The sequence below is a fragment of the Zalophus californianus genome, chromosome 4 (genome assembly GCF_009762305.2).
Source record: "Zalophus californianus isolate mZalCal1 chromosome 4, mZalCal1.pri.v2, whole genome shotgun sequence".
In the NCBI taxonomy this organism is placed as follows: domain Eukaryota; kingdom Metazoa; phylum Chordata; class Mammalia; order Carnivora; family Otariidae; genus Zalophus; species Zalophus californianus.
In genome coordinates this window covers 64,196,520-64,220,343 of record NC_045598.1, presented here as the reverse complement: position 1 = coordinate 64,220,343, position 23,824 = coordinate 64,196,520, and the positions used below count along the sequence as shown (strand labels likewise).

The 23,824-nt window shown below is 35.6% G+C and overlaps 1 protein-coding gene across 1 annotated transcript in view; it reads left to right on the top strand.

The window, feature by feature from the left end:
• The first annotated feature begins 80 nt into the window (after positions 1 to 80).
• Positions 81 to 23,824, top strand: part of PIGK (phosphatidylinositol glycan anchor biosynthesis class K) — a 116,448-nt gene continuing 92,704 nt past the window's right edge. Inside the window, exons 1-3 of the mRNA XM_027579177.2 lie at positions 81 to 211; positions 3,703 to 3,756; positions 7,861 to 7,952. Of these exons, the coding sequence (XP_027434978.2) occupies positions 119 to 211; positions 3,703 to 3,756; positions 7,861 to 7,952 (239 nt within the window). The 5' untranslated portion in view covers positions 81 to 118. The remainder of the gene's footprint in view (positions 212 to 3,702; positions 3,757 to 7,860; positions 7,953 to 23,824) is intronic.

Genomic DNA, 23,824 nt, shown 5'->3' with positions numbered 1-23,824 from the left:
GGAGGTGGGGCTGCGTCGCAAAAAAAAAAAAAAAAAAAAAAGCTACGCAAAAACCCGCCGTGCTGCTTTACGGCACTCGCTCCGCCCCTCCAGGTGCGGGAAGCTGAAGCCGGGAAACATGGTGGCCGCCTGCTTTCTCAGCAAGGGTTTGACTACCCTGGTAGGGTTGTTGCTTTTGTCCTTCGGCAGCTTGGCCGCTAGTCAGATCGAGGTAGGAGTCAGGCCCTCCGAGCGACAGGGCCCTGGGAGGACAGCTCTGTCGTGGCTGTGAGCGCACCAGCAGATTGCGATTCACAGCAGCCGAGGGGAGCATCAGCATCTTACTAGCTGACGGGGCTGTGTGTGGGGGAGGGTGTCTGTCACAGGGGCTGGGATAGGACAGTGTCGATCTCTTTCGCCCTTTTAAAACGACGAATTTAAAGAATCAAATCTCAGGAGACGGGGGAGGACCTGATCCACTGCTCGGACGAGTGTGCAGTCCCTAGCAGTGGAAATGTGAGCACAGGAGTGAAGCACCTACCTTCCTACTACTAAACTACACTGCTCCCCTTTGATAGGAGTCAGATGTCTACGGTGTTTTATTTTTGGCTCACAGGACGTTCTGGCGCTTTATCAAGCTTTTACTCTATCCAGTACTCTGACAGTACTTAAGGCCAGTTCTACAGTCTAGATATTTTCAGGCCTGCATATCCTGTTGGCTAGGGGGCCGGGATAGTTGGCCGACATTTGAAAATCTATATCCAAAGTTTCATCTTCTGCCTAGCCCACCTCCTATGGGATTGCTACTAAGTCAGAAACCTATTTGTTGTTTTAATAAACTCTTTTTATCTCACGTGTTGATCACTAAATTCTGTGTTCTGAACTTTAAAAAATTGCTTTCACCCTTCCAGTTCCACTGGCATAAGGTGGGCCTTGGTCATTTCTTGCCTACACTATTGCAAGAACTATCTTGTTTCCCCCCAGGCTTTCAAAGTCTCTCACTTAGATGCTAGATTAGTCTTCATAAAAGGCAAACCCAGTCAGTTTATTCTATTGATTTAATTCTTTTCCCATTGCATACACAGGAAAGTCTAAAAATCATAATCTGGTCTTTGCCTACTTTTTGATCTTCTTATTGGAGTCCATTCTTTCTACCGCCTAAGTACCTTGAGTTTAGACCAATGAGTTCTAAACTTTTTGAATGCATACCCTCCAGTTAGGAAAGATGGCGCATGCACCCTCTCTCCATATCCATGAATTACTGCTAATCTACATAGTCAGTATTTATAAGGTATATTTTTTATGTAATACAAATATGAATAGAACTTCTGCTATTTTCCTCCTTTATTTCAGTGCATTATTTTGTATACTTCATTCTGGACACCATTATATTTTTTGTAGTTAGGTTGTTGCTGTGCTTTTTCACATTATCCATGTTTTTTTTTAACCTTTTGTTTCTTCTTTCTTTTTACTAAGATGCAGTAAAAGCATAACCTCTGTAGAGCCTTTCCTTATCCCTTGCCTTTGCTTATACTGTTGTAATTTGTACACTTATCTACTTAGCATTCATCTGCTATAATCCATATATGCTTTGCAGTATCTATTATTCCTTCATCTTTCACTTAAGAGTGCAATAGCTCCCTAACTGGTCTGCCTCAAGTCTTTCTTTCTGCCAGTCTGTTTTCCAAGCTGCAGCCAGAGTAACTTTTAAAAATGCAAATCAGATCATGTCACCCATAAACACCTTAATGTTTCCTTAAGGATAAAGAACAGAATCTTCATTATGGCCCATGAACAAGGCCCTTCTCTCTGACTTCGAGTTGTGCTAATCTTTTAGTTTCTCAAAGCATTTAAGCTCCTATCTGCCATTAGGGCGGATGTTCCTTCTGTCTGGAATTATCTTCCCTATTCTCTTCATCTTTTGAATCCTAAGCTAAATGTCACTTCTCTAGGGAAAACTTCGCTGATGCCTTCCCACTTGCTACTGCCAGAATCAGGTCAGGTCAGATCTATCTGGGAATCTATTGTGCTCTTTCATGATACTGTATGTCTTATCTCTATAGAATTTATAGTTTGCCCTATTCTGCTTAATGTATGTCTATCAAATTGGATAGTGTTCTCTTTGGAGGCAAGTACTATGAATGTTTTTGCCCATCATTGTATTCTGAGCACTCAGGACAGTGTCTGGCACATGGCACCCAATGAATGTGATGAATGAATGAATGTTACATTGCAGTGTAACATGTTTGCTTGCTTCTTTATTGAATTCTGGGGTTCTTGAGAGAAAGCAGCTTGCTTTTTAGTGATTTTTGTATCACGGTACATTACATGTAACTGGCACATGATAGGTGCTCCATTCATTATATATAGAATGAATAACTTTGCAATGCCTATATTGTGTAAACAATCACAAAAGAGTTTTGCCATATCAGATTTTTCACTAAAGTCTTAATGATGTAAGAATTTTCAGCTAGAAGGGACATGTGAGATTATTGGGTCAGATCTTACTTTCTACACGAGGAAAGTCAAGTCTAAAGAGCTAAGTGACTTATCCCAGTCTCATAGCCATGTTCAAAATTTTAAACTAATGCTTTATCCACTATAGCACATTGTTTTCTTTTGCATCGAGGCAGCTCTTGAGAAAGGTTAAAAAATATATATGTACATATGATAAACAGATTTGAGGGAATTTTTTATTTTATTCTCCCTGAAATTTTCTTGCCAGATGAAAATTAAAACAGCTAACATTTGTTGGGCAATTACTATGTTCCAGTCACCATTCCTGCCTTCTGTGTGTCAGGTTATATTACTACTCTTTTATAGATGGGGAAATGGAGGCACAGAGAAGCTTTCCTAAGCTTTTACAGCTAATAAATAATAGGGCCCAAATTTGAATCCAGGCAGTCTGACTTCTCATAATTAATACTGTTTGGTAGCAGATCTGGGGTCATTAAGGTTCATATTCACAGTTATTTTAATATATAATAAATATCATGTTCTTTTGGTGTCTGGATATTATTGGATGTTGAAGTTTTCTGCTGTTCCACAATGGCAAATATGGTTCAGACTTCTCACAGATTAGCGAAATGGTACATGGCAGCGTGCTAGAGAATGTGCTCAATCAAATATATTGATGTGTTCAGATAAAGTAATGGGAAGCATCCACTACAGAGTAGGAAATAATGAATGAGACTTCAATAAGAAGGGTATTAATTGGGGTGCCTGGGTGGCTCAGTCATTAAGTGTCTGCCTTCTGCTCAGGGCATGATCCCAGGGTCCTGGGATCAAGCCCCACTTACCTGCTCGGCGGGAAGCCTCCTTCTCCCTCTCCCACTCCCCCTGCATGTGTTCCCTCTGTAGCTGTCTCTCTGTCAAAAAATAAATCTTTAAAAAAAAAGAAGGGTATTGTTATGTGGAGAATCAAGGCATGAAAATAAGTCATTCACAATTTGAAGACTGAATGGAAAACTAGAAGCATATGAGGAAGAGCTGGTTGTGTTTGAGATAAAAGTGTTTAAAAACAAGCAGCCCCCACTTCCAGGGCCCCCTAGTGAAAAATAAAATGTCCTTTATAAGGTCAAATACTAGAACTTTTATAAATTTGCATAATGTTAATTTACTGTCATTATAACTAAAGACTCCATGAATCTTAACTGTTCTTTATCAGTCTTTATTCTCAGAAATGTGGCTTTTCTAATGTTTTTGAAATTATTTGATTTGTAGGATCAAGCAGAACAGTTCTTTAGAAGTGGCCATACAAACAACTGGGCTGTTTTGGTAAGTATGTTCTATAAAGGTAAATGTTGTTGTTCACATTAGATATGTGTTTGAGAACTTTTGTGTGAACCAGATTTTTGAAAAAAAAATTTTCTCTCCTTATTTTGATTTGACTATATTTTAAATTGACTTTATATCAACTAACATTCTGGCCTTCAGTATATTGTCAAGTGGTGATGTGTAAATAAACATAAGAGTATACTAGGGATACTATTGTTAAAGGAAGCATCTTATAAAATGTACAATTATTTTAATGATGGGAACTAGTAATTGTATTTCTTATCTATAATATTAGTTTGTAGATATTCTCTATTTAGGCTATTTTTTTTTACTTTTTTTTTTTCTGCCCACAAAAATAAATGATCGTCATAGAAAATGCAAATTATACGGAAAAGTTTAGGAGCGGACAGATTAATTTTATCTTAGGTGACTCTCCCCTCAATTAAAAAAAAAAAGGAAGACAGAAAATATCTTCAAGTCCCATACATGCCAGATTTAACATTTTGATTCTTCTGGCCTTCTTTCCCTTCACATATAAGCATAAAGATAAATGATTTTATGTAACTAGGGTCATCTAATACCTGTTATTTTGCAGCCCCATAGCAGTATATCTTGGAGATCTTCCTCTGTCAATATGGAGATGCATAATCCTTTCCAAAGGCTGTATTATTTTGTATTTTATGAATGAACCGTAGTCTCTAGTTCATGGGCATTTAGATTCTAAATTTTTTATTTTAAACAAGACTGTGTTGGACAGCCTTATACATACACCTTTGTGAACTTGACTAATTTTCTTTTAGGATAAATTCCTAAGCCATAAGACTCGTAAGTTATGGAGCATAATTGTTCTCTAGAGATGCTGTACCTCTTTTTTCTAATTCCAAGACAACTGTGTATTATTAACTTTGCCATTTCTTTTTGACTGCTGGGTAACAAATTAAATTTTGTTTTAATTTGAATTGTTTTGATTCTTAGTAAGGTTTGCTTATTGGAGCATTTTTTTCTTTTGCCTTTTTTTTTCTTGGTGTAAATTACCATCTTAATTTATCTGGATTTATAAGTTTGTATTTTTAATTTCCCTAATAGAATATATGTCATCAATTTTGTTTTTCCTGCACTTGGAAAGTATTTGGATAGTAGTTTCACTGCTGGGGATTTATTTAATGACATTTACATGATTAGGAGATATAATAAATTTGACTTAATGAAAAAATTGTAGAAAAGGGTTGACTGGAAGAAAGAATGAGGAAATAAGGAGGCAGGAAAGGAAGTGAATTTTTGTGAAAAAGGAAGGGGGCTCATGGGTCATTTTATTATTTTTCAACAAAGAACACCTATATGCTACTCCTCAAAAGAGATTTTTATGAAGGAATCGAACAAAAAGGAATCCTTATCTCAAGATAAGGAGACAGGTTTTCAGTGACCACTCAGGCCATGATCTACCAATTCCATGGGATAACTTGCTCTTCAGAAACCAAGGGCTTTTCAACAACTAGTTTCTCTATGGGAATTCCTAAAAAAAGGGAGTAACTGCCTATGTTCAGACAATTAATTGCCAAAGGGCTCATCCTTTAGAATAAGAGCCTATTCACTTACACTGCACACACACTGAAGCTTTCCTTGTCTGGAAAACCTCTAACTGAGCCCCTCTTCAACCTCAGTAACTTGAGTCTCAGATGAGAAATGAAATGAGGATGAAAAAGAATTATTACTGAGCATTTCACAATTGCAGTTTCGTATTGTGTACAATAGTTTACACATTAACTCAGACTTTAGTAAAGTGAGACTTTAGTGAATTGTTTTTTCTTAAATGAAAAATCATGAAATTTGACCAGAGCCAAGTTGAAAGTACTAAACATGCATTTTTTCAATGTTATGTAATTCAGATTTTAAAAATACACGTTTTTCTCTACCAGTTTGAATTACTTTGTTTTTACTCTTGACTAAAGGATGAGAGGTAAATGGAATGCTCCTTTGCCACTGTACTGTGACTGAGAAACTTTCGCCACCAGAGGGAGATAGAAGGAAAATTGGATTCCATTTTAGTTTCAAGATCTGCTGAGTAAATCATTTTTGCTCCTGTTTAATAAAAAAAAGTTAAAATGATAATCCTTACTCATGGTTAAAAAAAAGTACAATGAGGAAGGGTATAAACTGAAAAATCATTGTACACTTCTTTGATTCCCATTTTTATTCTCTATGATCACCATTATTATTTTCTTGTGCATCCTTTCAGAAATTTCCAATGCATAAAGTTACATTCTACCCCTCCCTCCTTTTAAAAAGACTAATGGATCATATCACATGCTGTCTTACAACTGGCTTTTTCTTGGTATTTCATTTTGAGAATATGAATAATTTATATTAAGTTGATATTTCTTGGTCCCTTCTCTTTTGCCACCATTTCATGTCTAGTAAATTACTGGTGAAAATGAAGGCAGTTTCTTAGGTTTATGCTTAAATACTATAATAGCTGAGAAAAGCCTTTTGGGTGTGGTAAATTGCACTGAATATACAGGTTTTTATTATGACTAATTCAGATATAAATTATTTCTGCTTAAGTTATGTAATCTATAGATTTCTAGCTTTTTAATTTCGATTTTTGCTATACAGGCAATGTTATAATGAAAATTCTTGATTACATATTTTTGTGTACTTATATAAGCTAAGTCGAAAGATAAATATATATTCAGACTTGATATATGTTGCAAATTACCCTTGTAGAAGGTTTATATTAGTTTACATTCCCAACAGTAGGATATGAGTTATTCATTTCCCCACACGATTGCCAATACTATGAATTGTCATGGACTTTTGAATACTCAATTCGATTTGTGTTTTTTAAATTATGATAAAAGTTGAGCATCTTTAAGAGTTTATTGTCCATTTTGAATACCTTTATTATGAAATGGTTGGTCTCATCCTTTTCCCATTTTTGAAAATTGGGTGGTTCATTTTTCCTACTGAGTTATAATTATTTCAAGTTTTTTTTTTTTTAAAGATTTTATTTATTTATTTGACAGAGAGAGACAGAGGCAGCTGGAGAGGGAACACAAACAGGGGGAGTGGGAGAGGGAGAAGCAGGCTCCCAGCTGAGCAGGGAGCCCGATGCGGGGCTTAATCCCTGGACCCTGGGATCATGACCTGATTCGAAGGCAGACGCTTAATGACTGAGCCACCCAAGCACCCCTGTTTCAAGTGTTTTATCTCACTTAGGACTTTATGGTATTTTTGACACACGGAATTTTACATTTTAATGTAGTCAAAAATTATAGTCTTTCCTTATTGGATTCCAGGTTGAAAATTCATTTTAATAAAAAAATCTTGTAGTACCCTTCCGTTTGCAAGGGCAGGAACATTTATATGATTCTCAAAGCTGTCATTATACCTACGACCAGCAAAGGCATGTAGTAGGAGATAGGGAGGGTGCTCAGGGGTAGGTATACTTCTTTGGAATGGATTTCCCAGGGCGCTGATTTTTTGAGGCACAGTGTTAGATTTGCCTTGTACCTTTGGTATCATTTTTAGGAATCAGTTTGTTGTTGTTTTTTTAAATGTAAAACTTAATTTGGATTGTTTCTAGTTTTTTATTAGGTTCAACAGCTTCTTTATAATGTATTCTCTTGTGTACATGTAAAAGTGTTTTGTGTTATCTATCTATCTAATGTTTTTCATAACTAGAATTTGGAAGCAATCCAGAGTGAAAGGAACATTATATAACCCAAGAAAGTTAATTTTCTATTCTGTGAAGAGATTATGGGCATTGCCTTTGATTCTAAAGAATTTAATCTTTTAGACTTAGGAACATTATAGAATCACGTAAATTGAGAGTAACTAAGTTGGTTCAGTATTTGATTAAATTCCCCAAAGATTTGGTTTCTCTTAAGCTGAATGGCCTTTTTATTTAATAGCAGTTATGAAAGACCTCTTTCTAGAGAGATTGGTTTTTTTTGACAATTCTTTATATGCTTTCCTGTTTGTAAGCCTATATTATGATATACTCTTTTTCTAGGCATCTCTAAATCCTACTTAAAGAGAAATAATTCTATAAGTTGGTGGCTTATTTTGATTCATAACAATAATGTATTTGTTTTAATACTTTAGGTATGTACATCCCGGTTCTGGTTTAATTATCGGCATGTTGCAAATACTCTCTCTGTTTACAGAAGTGTCAAGAGGCTAGGTATTCCTGACAGGTAAGAATTCTTAACAAAGCTTAACTCTGAACTTCAGGGAAAATTACCCCTAGACAGTTGTTATTATTTTTGCATTTTTGTCTTGCTTTGGAAGAGATAAAGAAACCTGATTTGAAGGTTTTTTTTTTTTTATTTTTGTTAGAGCATACCATCATGTATAAAATAGCTGTTACTTAAGACCATAAAGTCAAATTATATAAAACAACAATCAGTACCTTATAAGGTGAAAAGATTTGATAAAGTATAATTGTTTAGTGTCATTTACTTAATTATTAAATGCTTCAGTCTTTGTGTTTAATTGCAGGCAACAGAAGACAATTTTGACTGATTCAAGTAGAAAAGTAATTTACTGAAAGCATATTGATTAGTTCACTAAGTTGCTGGGAAGGCTGTAAATGGCCTTAAGTCAGGACCATGTTAGATTAGGTAGCAAGAAAGACATCTGAAAATCCTGGCATAAAACCATGCATTGACAATAATGCTGTCACAGATTGCTGGCTAAACTCTGCTGCTGCATAGCTGCTACCATTACCTTGGGAAACTTAATGTTGCTGCTGCCAAAATCCAGCCTTTGCTATCCCAGCCTCTTACTGTCTCTAGCTCTTAATTTAGACTCCTTGGTGGGAAAGTCATATTGGCAGAGCACGGATTAAAGTGCCTGTGTTCACGCTCAAGGGGTGACAGGAAGAATGACTGTATGGCATTTTTAGCTTCTATAAATGGGGGTGGGCTCTGCCTTCTATGGAGACTCATAAAGTGGGATATTTCCTAATTACATGAGGGAGTTCGGGTACGAGGCAAAACCCCTGTGCCTCCACCCAGATACATGTTCTCTGCATTTGGTTTGTCAGGTACGATAGAGCTGTTTTTGCTACCACCAACATAGTTCTAGAAGAAACTGCATTCAATTTGCTTATTTAGGTTTGATTTATTTAGTCCTATGTTCCTCTCTTCCTTTGAGGCAGAATAGAAAGAACTTTGCAACCAGATAGATCTGAGTTTGAAATCTGGGTTAGTGGTGATTTTCGTTAAGTCACTTCATCATGCTAAGCCTGTCTCCTTGTCTACTACATGGTCATAATAGTACCTTCTTTGCAGGATTCAGATCCTCGCAGTAAAAAGCAAATAGAGATATGTATAAAGTGCTGCAGGAGCAGAAAGGAAGCAGTGAATGACTCAGGAAACAAAGATATATTACATTCTATGTAAATAGATCACGTTAGCCTGAGAAGCTGACAAGAACTCTTAATTTAATTCCTGGATTTCATCTGGAAATTAAAGGCAACTCAATAATACTACCATTTTAAAAATTATATTAAATTAAGTCTGAGAAAGAATGCTTTGCTATATCAAGTTTACAGGTATTATTCTTGTAATTAGCCAATTATTATAATTTGTCAATTGGTTCTCTTCTAATAGGGCTATGTGGTTAGTCCTTTGGCTTTGAACTGCCGTTGCTTCTATACCCTATGTCCTCCAAGGAGTTACTATGCACAGTTTGGCAATAGTTTTCACTTAGGAAATGAGTCTTTGGTCTATAGGTTATTATGATATGTTTAAATGGTCTAAGTAAGATTTAGAGGGACTTTTTAGAAATAGAATATAATCGTAGGATGTATTTTATATATTATAATTGGTAGGTTTCCCCTGGGTTTCTGAAGAATGTTCTTTAAAAGCTTATTCCTGTTTCACCCGATAGCCTGTCTACGTCTCTGTTTATGACATCTTTTTGGGGGAATGAATTGAGGATTTAAACCATTTGTTATTTTATAAACAGAGATCAATATAAAAGATTCAATTTAGCTTTTAGCCTATTTATGGTGAATATTCCTCTCACTGGTGACTTGTCTTACTTTACTCCTACCTGGAATTAAGTATAAAGGTATCTCTAGCTAAATTCTTAGGAAGTAACAAATTATTATAAAGTAACAGTTTGGAAACTTAAAATCATTAAGAACAGTTTTTAGTTTTAAAGCTTGAATTTCAAAATACAGTTTGAATTTATTTTTATACATTATGGAACATTTTTAAGTTAAAAATGTTATAACTTTTGTTCATATTCGAGGTATATATGCTGAGAAAAATGATTGTTACATTTAATAAAAATTATGAGTAGAGCTCTGTTTTGGTTTTGTTTTTTAATTTGTTTGATTTTCAAGGGAGCATTTTGCCTTTGTCTTGAAATGCAAGGATTTGCATTTAATTTTCCCAGAGACTTCCATAAGAAATTAGTTCATGTCACAAATCATTTGTTGAAATACATGACACAAGTGATTGCCTTTTATTTTGGAAGTTCACGTCACTTCCATAGGTCCCGTTTGAAATGTCACATTAGTCATGTCACTACTCTTGTTCAGATTCCTCTCTCATCTTCTGTCTGTATTTCACACTTCCAATCATACTGAGCCATTCTCTCTGCCTGGAATGGTTGTCTGTACTTCTGGCTCACTTCTGCCAAAACCTGGCTGTGATTCCAAATCTCTTGTGGTTAAAAATACAGATTTCTTGGCCCACCTCTGGTGATTCTAATTCACCAGCTCTTAAGTGACGCCTAGACACCAGGTTTAGATGGAGTTCTGATGCACAATCAAGTATAGGAAGCACAGCTTCAATTTATACCTGACCTTCCAAACTTACTTTACTCTAATACTTCTTTAAAAAAGCCTTTCCTGACGCCTTTCTTTGCTTCTGTGGTATCCTGTGTACATCTTGATTATAACATGATTATATGAATTATAGTATGTCTCCCTCATTAGATTATAAACTCTTTGAAAGGAATACGGATATTTTATTTCATTTTGTACTTCTAGCATCTAGCACAGTGCCTGACATATAGTAGACTCTTAATAGGTATTGGATAAATAAACAAGTGACTTGGAAATACTTTGTCAGGTAGGCAAAGCAAACACAAGTTTGTACTTTAAAAATAAAAATACTTCTCTTTCCTGAATTGTGTTAGTTTAGTTTTTAGCAAATGTTAATATGATATAAAAGACATTTTAATAAGTAGTTTGTCAGAACTTTATAATACTATTTCAAAATGTTGACTCAGGGGAAAGGATTTTAATGGTTATGGGGGAAAATAAAGAGACATACTGTTATTGTTTTTATAAGTAAGTTTCATGGAGGACAGGTGTTTTATACTTTGTGTCCATGCTTTCTGTAACCTTACCCGCCCTCAGGTACTTTTTTTTTATTTGCCTGGTTTTAATTCTTTAAACATTTTACTTTTTTGGGAATTTTTTGCTCTCAAATAATTGTTTGGGACTAAATCCCTGTTTTGCTACCTTTAATATGCTTAAAATGCTTAGGAATGAGGGAGAGAAAAGGCATAAAGCAGAGGTTAGGCCCCAAAATTGGTATGTGAAACAAAAATTGAGCCAAAATTATTCTTGAAAGTTTCTTAAATAGCACATAAAGTACAATATAGTATTGTCTTCCATCAAGTCTGACACAGCCAGTTTTTCCTTAAGTGCTAGGGCAGAGTACTGTTTTCTTTTTCTTTGGTGGAGCACTTGATGAAGTGGTTTACTTAGGACTAGGGGATATGTTATGTGAAAGTACATCTCCTTAAGAGTAGAATTATAATGCTCATGCTGTAAGAGGCATACAGGGATTGAGACTGACTGAGAGGATATAGAATCAGAGCTTCCATCTCATGTTTACTTTGGAGAGTAAATGCATTGACTATTAGGGTGGGTGAGATCTGTCCCCCTACTTTTTTTTTGGCTGAATGCATAAGATTAGCTTTATGGAGTTAAATGTGTACATAGTTTTTCTTAAAATATGATTTAGCTCTACTACAAATAGGGTGGATGTGAGTTTTTGTAATGATCCCTGTCTGATAAACTATTTCTGTAGTTAAATCCAACAGCAGCTTTTCTGACTCCATTTTTCCTCCTTACTCTATATTTTAATCATTATGTAAGATTAATATTCCTGTTTTAAACCTTTTTCTTCATCTCCCCTTATTCATAAACTCTTGGTGTATGCAAAATAAAGTTCAAGTCCCCTATGCTAGTACTCAAGGCTTTTGTAGTCTGGTTCCAAATCTGACATTCTGATAATTTCATTTCAGTCCCTATGCTCCAGCCACTTCCTTCTTGCAAATTCCTGTATTGGCCTCTGTCATTGCCTTACACTGGTCATTCCACCTATGGTTCTTTTCTTCCTCCCTCTATCTAGTTTTCCTACGCCCAGATTCAATTTATACATTCCCTAGAGCTTTCTTGGTCCTTCTTGCATAAATATTTTATTTATACTTTTGTCATGGGACTTTTTTTGTATGTATTGATCTAATTTCTTCAGTGCTGGTTCTCATACTATGTAATCCTCACAGTACATTCTTTAGTATACTGTACAGAGTTGAATGAATGAATGAATGAATAGTATGCTAAAAACTACTAGCCAAGTGGAATTGATTGGTCTAGGCTAGAAAGGAAATATTTATGAATACTGCTTATTTATATTCCTTTTATTTATTTATTTTTTTAAGTAAGCTCTACACCCAGTGTGAGGCTTGAGCTCACAAACCCAAGATCAAGGTCAACAAATTGTGTTGGGAAAACTGGACAGCTACATGAAAAAGAATGAAATTGTACCACTTTCTTTTGCCATACATAAAAACAAACTCAAAATGGGTTAGAGACCTAGATGTGAGACCTGAAACCATAAAATTCCTAGAAGAAAACATAGGCAGTAATCTCTTTGACATCAACCATAGGGACATTTTTGTATTTATGCTTCCTTTGGCAAGGGAAACAAAAGCAAAATTAAACTATTGGGACTATACCAAAATAAAAAGTTTTTGCACAGTGAAGGAAACCATCAATAAAACCAAAGGCCAACCTACTGAATGGGAGAAGATATTTGCAAATGATGTATCTGATAAGGGGTTAATACCCAAAATATATAAAGAACATACAACTCAACACACACACACACACATAATCCAGTTTAAAAATGGGCAGAGGACATGAACGGACTTTTTTCCAAAGAAGACATACAGATAGCCAGCAGACACACGAAAAGATGCTCAACTTCACTAATCATCAAGGAAATGCAAATGAAAACAACAAGTGAGATACACAGTTGTAACAATGGCTAAAATAAAAAAATGGAAAATAACAAGTGTTGACAAGGATGTGGAGAAAAGCTTCGTGCCCCATTGGTGGGAATGCAACCTGGTGCAGCCACTGTGGAAAACAGTATGGAGGTTCCTTGAAAAACTAAAAATAGAATTACCATATGATCTGGTAATTCCACTACTGGGTATTTACCCAAAGAAAATGAAAACACTAATTCGGAAAGATGTATGCACCCTGAGGTTCATTGCAGCATTTACAATAGCCAAGATATAGCAGCAGCCCATGTGTCAATCCACAGATGAATGGATAAAGAAGTGGTGTGTATATAGGCAACGGAATATTACTCAGCCATCAAAAAGAATAAAATTTTGCTGTTTGCAAGAACATTGAAAGATCTCGAGGATATAATGTTAAGTGAAATGAGTCAGAGTAGAACAAATGCCATATGATCTCACTCATATGTGGAATTTAAGAACCAAATGAACAAATAAGAGACAAAAAACCAGATTCTGGTTACCAGAGGGGAAGTGAGTGGGGGCAATAGGTAAAATAGGTGAAGGGGATTAAAGAGCACACTTAACGTGATGAACACTGAATAATGTATAGAGTTATTGAATCACTATATTGTATAACTGAAACTAATATAACACTGTATGTTAATTATACTTGAATAAAGAAGAAGAGAAAAAAATTAAAATAGTGACTCAGAATGGTTAAATGACTTGCTTAAGGTCCACTAAAGTTACCATTATGTAATAGAACCAGAATATGAACTCAGATCTTTGGACTTTATGGCTGGAGCATTTCCATTATATCACAACTATCTCTTCCCTAAGTAATTGCAACAATTAATATTTATGTGACATTTATAATTAGAGAATTCTTTTAATAACATTTAATTTTATTCTTATTCCAGTCCTATAGAGATTGGTATTATTATGCACACTGATCATTTTATACCTTATTAAATTAAAAGATCTAGGGGTGCCTGGGTGGCTCAGTCCTTAAGCATCTGCCTTCGGCTCACGTCATGATCCCAGGGTCCTGGGATCGAGCCCCACATCGGGCTCCCCGCTCAGCAGGAAGCCTACTTCTCCCTCTCCCACTCCCCCTGCTTGTGTTCCTTCTCTCGCTGTGTCTCTGTCAAATAAATAAAATCTTAAAAAAAAAAATAAAAGATCTATATCTGCATGTTGAATGTAGTACTGAGGTGTTATGAAAGTACTTAATTTAATAAATATAAGGAATGCCTCTCCTATTTCCTCATTTACTTATTTTTTCCATAGTTTCTGCATTGTCTTAGTCTTCATTATTTGATGTGTCACACACTTCATACTTCTGTACATCATTATGCTTTGTAGCTGTAATACACGCTTCTGTACTTCAGCAGCTTTGTAGCTGTTTATTCCCTGTCTCTAGTCTTTTTTCTCTCTCCAACTCATCCTACACACAGCTGTTAGAATTCTTTCTCAGACACTGCTTTCATGTTTTCACTCCCACGATCAAGAACCTGCAGTGACTCTCTGTTGCCTTTCTGAAAAATCCAGAATTTTCATCCAGCCTTCAGTCTTTACTCCTTTGTTAATTCCAATTTACTATGTTCATTTGTAGATCCATTATGGCACCTACTACATAATATTTAGTCACTCTCATTTCTCTTTCTATGTATTTATATATATATATTTTTTACCATTTATCCCACCTAAAACACTTTATATCCTCTATGCCTTCCTTTCCACCCATATATCTTTCTTTCCTTTGTGTCACTGTGTAGAACATCATAGAGTACTCTGTATAGGGAGGTCACCGAGTGCTTAAATTGCAATTCAATTTATATAATTTTATAATTATATATTCAGAATTTTATTGTTACTATTTTTATTCTATGATTTTGTCTAATTTTGTATGAACAAAGGGACTGGAACTATAGTAAATGTGCTTTAAATAATTTGCAATATATTGAAGTTATTGTCAAGGTATAATATTAAGTGACGCCTTTGATTGTTCTGCTTCTTGCCTCCTGTCACTTCCCAATGGTTTTTTCTCATATACTCTGTAAAAATATAAATAATAGTGTTTGAATATAGATACTTATGTATTCTTAACAGTCTGTCATTTTATTCTCACGTTGGCAGCTGATCTGTCTGCCACTCCACATGATGTTCCGGTGAAGTGTATAATATCTTGAATAGGGGAACACTTAGAATAGTTAAGAAGTTGAAATGTGCTCTAAGGAGGAGAATAGTGACAAGGGTAAAAGGAGCATTTTGGCCACTGCTATCATGCTTTTATCTTTAAATAATTAGAAACCACTTGAAAGACTAAGAAGACTGTGAAGGATTTTATGGAGCAAAGGGGTAATTTCTTTATTGATTTGTAAATACATAGGAAGGTTTTGGGATGTCCAAGAAGCGAGAGATGCTTATTTCCTAATCAGTACCTCAATGTTTTTATTACTGAAACTAGCTTCTTATCTGGTAACTTGATTTCCTTGACTTTGTTCTTTTTTAGAATCATCTTGGCTATTTTGGGGTCTTGTTTCTTCCACATTAAGTTTAGAATCAGCTTTGCCAAATTCTTTTTTTTTTTTTTTTTAGATTTTATTTATTTATTTGAGAGAGAGAGAATGAGAGAGAGCACGAGAGGGAAGAGGGTCAGAGGGAGAGGCAGACTCCCTGCTGAGCAGGAAGCCCAATGTGGGACTCGATCCCGGGACTCCAGGATCATGACCGGAGCCGAAGGCAGTCGCTTAACCAACTGAGCCACCCAGGCGCCCAGCTTTGCCAAATTCTTAAAACTCTGTTGGGATTTTGATTTGCATTGCAGTAAATTTTAGATTAACTTAAAATGGGCTGTTTATGGCATTAAATCTTTATGTATGTATAAGGTATATCTCCATGTAATTATGTGTTTAACAGCTTTCAACTAAGTTTTATAATTTTTAATTTTTCTCCATAAGCATTTTTGGTAGAATTTTGTTGTCTTATTTTTTTGTTGTTGATCTTGTAAATGTACCATTTAAAAAGTACTTTTCTTCTGTTGCACATACAGTTGGCTTTTGTATATTGTTCTAGCAACCTGCTGAGCTGTATTAATTTTAATAATTTGACTATAAATTCTTTTTTAGTGGCCATAAAATCTGCAAACAATGACAGTTTTCTTTCTTTCAAATCTTTATACCATAAACGCTTTTTTTTAAAAGATTATTTGAGAGAGTGAGAAAGAGCACAAGTGGAGGGGAGGGTCAGAGGAAGAGGGAGAGGCAGACCCCTGCTGAGCAGGGAGCCTCACGTGGGGCTCGATCCCAGGACCCTGAGATCATGACCTGAGCTGAAGGCAGTTGCTTAGCCGACTGAGCCACCCAGGCACCCCAACCAAAAACTTTTTTTGAATCTTCAAAAGCTTTAATATTTGAAAATTTGGGGATAAAAATTATCTTTAAAGACCCCAAAATTAGTAATACAGAGAAACCTTTATTTTATCCATGAAAAAAATGTGTTCCTGAGAGATAATGTGATATTTAAGGTCAACAATTGTGTGGTGGCAGACATAATACTAGAATTCTGGTTATAGTGATTATATTTTACCATGTTGTCCAATTCATCAGCATAAATGAATGAAATATTAAAGAAAAAGGATAAGTGAAAGCGATTAATTTAAAATAAAGGTAAATGTTAATATGCTTTATGAAGCTGATATTTGCATGATAATATACTTAATTTACTAATGTAAAGAATAATCTAATAACCTTACCAAAATTACAATAGCTAATCTTCAGAGTTTTTTTGAAATAAGCTTTCTCTGGAGCTATTCATCTATTTCAATTTGAAGATAACTCAGAAAGTTATTTTTATTCTCACTTTGGTACCTCCAATAAAGTGAACCTATTGGTGTGGGTTGTCTCTAGTATTTATATGAATGTGCAATACCTTGATTGCCTGAGTATTTGTGATGCTTGTTAAATAGTACTGGAGCACCTGGTGGCTCGGTCCATTAAGTGTCTGACTCTTGATTTTGGCTCGGGTTATGACCTCAGGGTTATGGGATCAAGCCCTGCGTCAGGCTCCATGCTCAGTGGGGAGTCTGCTTGAGATTCTTTTCCCCTCCCTCTCCTTCCCTTTCTGTTCTTCCCCCTGCTCATGTGTTCTCTCTCTCACTCTCTTTCTCTAAAATAAATTTTTTTAAAAATATAGTCTTATTGGATGCTTGTTTTAAAGTCAGTTATAAACCAATTTAAAGTTCAGGTGCTTCCAAGGATTGTGTAAATGTAAGAAAATCATAATTTAGATGGGAGGCAATTAGCACAGTATTTAAGAGTACAGGCTGTTAGTAAAACACTCTCTGGAGATGACATAACAATATATATAGAAAATCCTAAAGACTCCAACAAAACACTCTTAGAGCTAATAAACAAATTCAATAAAGAGGCAGGATATAAAATCAGTGTACAAAAATCTATTGTTTCTGTACACTAATAACAAACTATCAAAAAGAGAAATTAAGAAAATCCCATTTACAATTGTATCGAAAAATTAATAAAGTACCTAGGAATTAATTTAATCAAGGAGTTGGAAGACCTGTAAACTGAAAACTATAAGGCATTAATGAAAAAAGTTGAAGAACACAAATAAATGGAAAGATATTTTGTGCTCATGGATTGGAAGAATTAATATTGTTAAAATGACCATACTACCCAAAGCAATCTACAAATTCAGTGCAATCCCTATCAAAATTCCAATGACATTTTTCACAGACAAAAAAACAAAAATTAGTATGGAACCACAAAAGACCCCAAATAGACAAAGCAATCTTGAGAAAGAAAAAAAAGGTGGAGTCATCACACTTCCTGATTTCAAACTATAGTGCAAAACTATAGTACTCAAAACCACTATGGTATTGGCATGAGAATAAACACAGCCCAATGGAACAAGATAGAGCCCCGGAATAAATCTATACATATGTGGTCAGTTAATTTACAACAAAGAAGTGAAGAATATAAAATAGTGAAAGGATGGTCTCTTCGATACATGATGTTAGGAAAACTGGACAGCCACATGCAAAAGAACAAAACTGGACTGCTAACTTAGATTGTACATAAGCATCAACTCAAAATGGATTAAAGACTTGAATGGGAGAACCTGAAACCATAAAACTTTTAGAAGAAAACATAGTAAATTCTGACATCAGTCTTGGTGATGATTTTTTTAAATTTGACAACAGAAGCAAAAATAAAAAAGTGGGACTGTATTGAACTAAAAAGCTTCTGTACATCAAAGGAAACCATCAACAAAATGAAAAAAATCTACCAAATGGGAGAAGATAATCTGTAAATCATATATCTGATAAGGGGTTAATACCCCAAATATATAAAGAACCCATATAACTAACAAGAAATAATCCAATTAAAAAATGGTCAGAGGATCTGAATAGACATTTTCCAAAGAAGACATGCTGATGGCAAATAGTTACATGAAAATATTCTTAATATTACTAATCATCAGGGAAATGCAAATCAAAACTACAGTATCACCTCCCGCCTGTTAGAATGGCTATTACCAAAAAGACAAGAAATAACAAGTGCTGGTGAGGATACGGAGAAAGTACTCTCATGCACTGTTGATAGGAATGTAAATTAGTACAGCCACTATGGAAAACAATAAGGTTCATCAAAAAGTTAAAAGTAGGACTAACATATGATCCAGCAATTATATATCTGGGTATTTATCCTAAGGAAATAAAAACACTAACTCAGATATCTAAACCCCATGTTTATTGTATTATTTACAGTAGCTGAGACATAGAAACAACATAAGTGTCTATGGATAAATGGATGGATAAAGAAGATGTGGTATGTATGTACAATGGAATATTATTTAGCTATAAAAGAAGGAAATTCTGCTAATTGTGACAACATGGATGGACCTTTGAAGGCATTATGCTAAATGAGATAAAGCAGAGGAAAACAAATACTGTATGATCTCACTTATATGTGGAATCTAAAAAACATAGATACAAGGAACAGATTGGTGGTTGCCAGAGGCAGGGGGTAGTAGGTGGGGAAAATGGGTAAAAGTGGTTAAAAGGTGCAACTTCCAGGGGCACCTAGGTAGCTCAGTTAGTTAAGCCGTCTGACTCTTGATCTCAGCTCAGGTCTTGATCTCAGGGTCGTTTGGGCTCCACATTAGTCTCCATGTTGGGCTCCGCATTGGGCTCCACTGTGGGCATGGAGCCTACTTAAAAAAAAAAAAAGGTACAGACTTCCAGTTATAAAACTAGTAAGTCCTGGAGATGTAATGCACAGCATGATGAGAAAAAAAAAGAAACGGTACAAACTCTAGAGTCAGGCCAGACTACAAAGTCTGATCTAACTTCAGAAGTAGGCAGGAATGATGACTTATGTTGCATTTGCTTCAGATTGCTACCAAACCAACAAAGAAGCAATGCGAAGTATATGTGAGATAAGAATATGAGGAAGTGGCTACAGCTCTCCTCTACTTGTTTGTTACCGTGGTGATCCTGAATTTGGTAGTTTGTGAAGACCTGCAAAGCGTGAGAAACCAGCCAGGTCAGAGGGATCCAGAACAATCACCAGCACTGCCTGCCATCCCATTAGGCAATTTCTTGCTGTGCTTGAGATTTATACTTACATGTTTTATTTCCTACTGCATCATCAGGCCTTCAGCAAACCCGGAAAAGGCCTGTAAAAGTCCTAGCTAATTTGTTTATCTTGGATGAACTATTTAATCTCTCTCAGCCTTAGTGCCCTTGTTTATAAGATGGAGAAAGAAGACCTATAAGGGGTGAATTTTGGTGGTTCATCAATTGGATTGGGAGTAATTCCCAAATTCCTTGCACCATTCCACAATTTCATGAATCAGCCTATCATTTTTTCTGATTATTGCACTGATTATCATTTTTTCTGATTATTTTTCTGATTATTATTATGGCCTAGCATCAACTGACTTGGCATTAATGTAATGATCCTGAATACTGGTTTTACTGTGACAATCTTAATTACCATAAGAAAGGTCATAAAAGGGTATAGGTTTGTAAGTTGAGCCATTTTGAGTTACGAGTTGCCTGTATAGACCAGGCAGGAGTAACATGCCTCTTAGTAAGAAAAGGAGAAAGAAGCAGATGCTTGCAGAAGAGCCGAGTCACATTAGTGACAAAACACTGGCATCCATAATGTTTCACAGGTTTTTATTGTTGATATCTCAAACTACTTTCTGGTCTCTGTAGGGCTTTATTCTTGAATTTTCACTGAATTATGTGCCATGCTAATTCATCTTCCTTCTTTGAACTAGCTTTAGTGATTCCTTACAAATAAGAGAGCCTAACTAGAGTACCTATTAAGGGGTGGATAAAGGGTTAACAAAGCCCTTTTCTAATATAAAAAAATGGACTTTTGTTCACTTTGTAACTTTGTTCTTTTGGATATCTGATAAGGTAGGCAACATTGCTTTTGGTAAATTGTTCCCTTAATGATTAGATAGTTGTAAGTGGACCAGGATAAATAAATCATAAGTACTTGAGGAGAAGCCCATACGTTTGGGCTTCTCTGAGTGGGAGGATTCTTGTAACTGGGCTTGTTCCTTGGAGGGACCCTGAAAAGTATGTCTATGGAGTTATTGCACAAGAGGTTGACTCTAGTTGGGCATGAGGTTTCTAAATGAAAGTGGATATTCTGCCCACCCATATAAGTCTCACTGCCTCATCCTTGAGTTATCATCTGAAGCACCAAAAAGGATAGCTTGGGAGGATCATGTACACATATACACTTATGCCATGCTGTTAGCTATAGCCTCTTAGACTTGAAAGAGAAAGTCCTGGACAGTTATGTATATTGCTATAGATTGTTGTGCGGGTACTCCCGTGGAAGAGGAATGTCTAACAGTTTTTATATTTTGTTGCTATAACAAATAGCCACAAATTTAGTGGATTAAAGTAATGCACACTAGTTTTGGATATCAGATGGCCAAAATGTGTCGTCAGATCTGTGTTCCTTCTGAAAGCTCTAGGGGAAAATCTATTTCCTTATTTTTTCCAGCTTCTAGAGGCTTCCTGCTTTCCTTGGCTCATGGCCCTATTCTCCATTTTTAAAGTTACCAGCATAACATCTTCAGTGACTCTTCTGTTGTCATATTTCTTTCTTCCTCTTTGTTTCTGCTGTCACATTACCTTCTCTGACTCTGATGCTCTCTCTTATAAGGACCTAGTGGTTACAATGGGTTTACTCAGATAATTCAGGATAACCTCCTCATCTCAAGATCCCTAACTTAATCACATCTGCAAATTCACTTTTATCTTTAAAGGTAATGTGTTTACAGTTTCTGGGGATTAGGACATAGGCATCTTTTGGGGCCGTCTTTTAGGTCTACCTGTCTTACTGGCAAATGTTTCCTGTTCTGTATCCTTCTAACTGAATTTGATGCCAACGGTGGTCATCTTGAATGTTTAATGGATCCTATCAAGAAGACACCTAGTGGGTGTGACAGATAGGAGTGTTTGGAATACTGGAAAAGTGAGGAATCATGAAACCCAAGAAGAGTTGGCCAAGAAAATAGCGCCACATAAGAGGTGCACTCAATTCCTTATGAATTAGATGAGTAGAATTATGATTATAATAGTTTGAAGAGTTAATGGGAAGCAAGGAAGTAGAAAAAGTGCCTGGAGGATCTTGACTGAGAATGAAGGAGAAAGGGAGCATAGACTGAGGGGACTTAGAACCGAGACAGATTTTTGTATTTGAGACAGAAGGACTTTATTTAGGGGAATATGCCAAAAGAAGGGAAATGTAAAAACTGGAAGGGAGGGAATAAAATTAATTTGGGGGTTCTTAGGTATCTGCATTGACTCTTCCATTTATTACACTGATTCTTTCTGAAGTACATTGAAAAATTGGGGGGGACCAATAAAATGCCTGATGCATTTGAGGTTATATGACTGAGGATGGGTGCTAGGTTGGTCTGATAAATAGGAAGGAAGGCAACTGGTAGGGGGTGGGGTGGAATATGCACTAATTTAATTTACTGCTTTTCTCCATCTTCCCTCTTTCCCTTTTCCAACCAATAAATATATGTTGAGAGCCTATGGTGTTTAGAATATACTTGACGGGCACCTGGGTGGCTCAGTTGGTTAAGCGACTGCCTTTGGCTCAGGTCATGATCCTGGAGTCCCGGGATCGAGTCCCACATCGGGCTCCCTGCTTGGCGGAGAGTCGGCTTCTCCCTCTGACCCTCTTCCCTCTCGGGCTCTCTATCTCTCATTCCCCCTCTCTCTCAAATAAATAAATAAAATCTTAAAAAAAAATAGAATACACTTGACAATTTGTACAATTTAAAATGAAGTGGAGATATAGGGAAGAGAAAAGGGCAGGAGAGTAAACTGTAGCCTCCAAGAAAAAACGTACATGTTTGGATGGTGGCAATGGGAGTGACCAAAAAATAAGTCAGATTCAACTTGACATTTCACTGTAAGTGGTGGTAATAATAAGTATTTCTAAGAGAGTTCTGAGGATTCTAATGAAGAATAGATAAAAACAATGTAATTCTCTGTCACGTTATATCTGACTCTTCCTGAGCTGTTAAAAGGGTAAGTGAAATTAACATTTGTGGACATAATTTGATTTCTTTGGAGAAAAGATATCTCACAGAATTTTGTATTAATGGTTTCCAAGAATTTGACCTGAGCATAAGTGGGAGGTTACTCAATTCAGTAAAAGGTATCCTGACATTAAATCCTTAACACCCACCCATTAACTTTTATTCAACATTATATCCATGCCCAAGGCTTCCAATCTTGAAATTCAGATATGTTATTTTAGAAAGTAAAACCCTTATTAATCACAACTTAATTTACCTAAAATGTCAGTTTTTCTCCACTGTATTAGAAGCAAAGGACAATCAAATAAGACCTTAATAGGGAGTTTGTTCTAACAAATATATTTTAGGTTTTATCCTGGGCAAATAAAATCTAACTTAATTTCCTGCATTTCACTGAATTCTGTTTATATTGTTATATTTAATAAAATAGATATTCAAATGTTAGCTTTCATATACTAATAAAGATTTTTGTTTAATAGATTATTCTTATTTAGGAAAGTAGATACTGTCTTTTTTTTTTTTTTGCATTTCACTATTTATTTAGATATTTGGCTTTCACACTAGGTTTTTACAAACTGGTGAACCCTGACAAATTATTTCTCCCATGGAGCTGTAACTACACATTACAAGACAGTATAAATATATGGTTGAACTAACATTAATACACATTGCTTTTTGATCAGTTATATAATAAATTATCAAATATCTAAATACTGACTAACAAAAATCAATGGTTACATAAGCCTGATATACACTAGTATGACTGTGGGCAATGTAAATATAAAATGAGCAAACAAATAACCATATAGTCTTTGATTCCAATGTTTGAAATGACTGAAGGAATGAACCACATAAAATCTAGCATGTTCATAGTTCCTAGGTTTTAGTTCTATATGATACTAAAAATATACAAGTGTTATTTATATTGAGTATTTTGGTACCTAATCTGTCTATATTTCTTATGTTTCGATAAGATTCTGGCATGGGAAAAGATTTAAAAACTGAAGGCTCAGTACCGTATGATTTCAGGAAGGGTCGGCTAGTACAAATGATAAGCAGATTTGAACTGCTGAACTGCTGAACTGCTAAGTGTCCAGAAAGGTTGGCTGTAACCCAAACAGAGGTTCTATGAAGCATGTAACCTGGTAAAACTGCTTTTCAGTATTCCTACAAAAGTTTC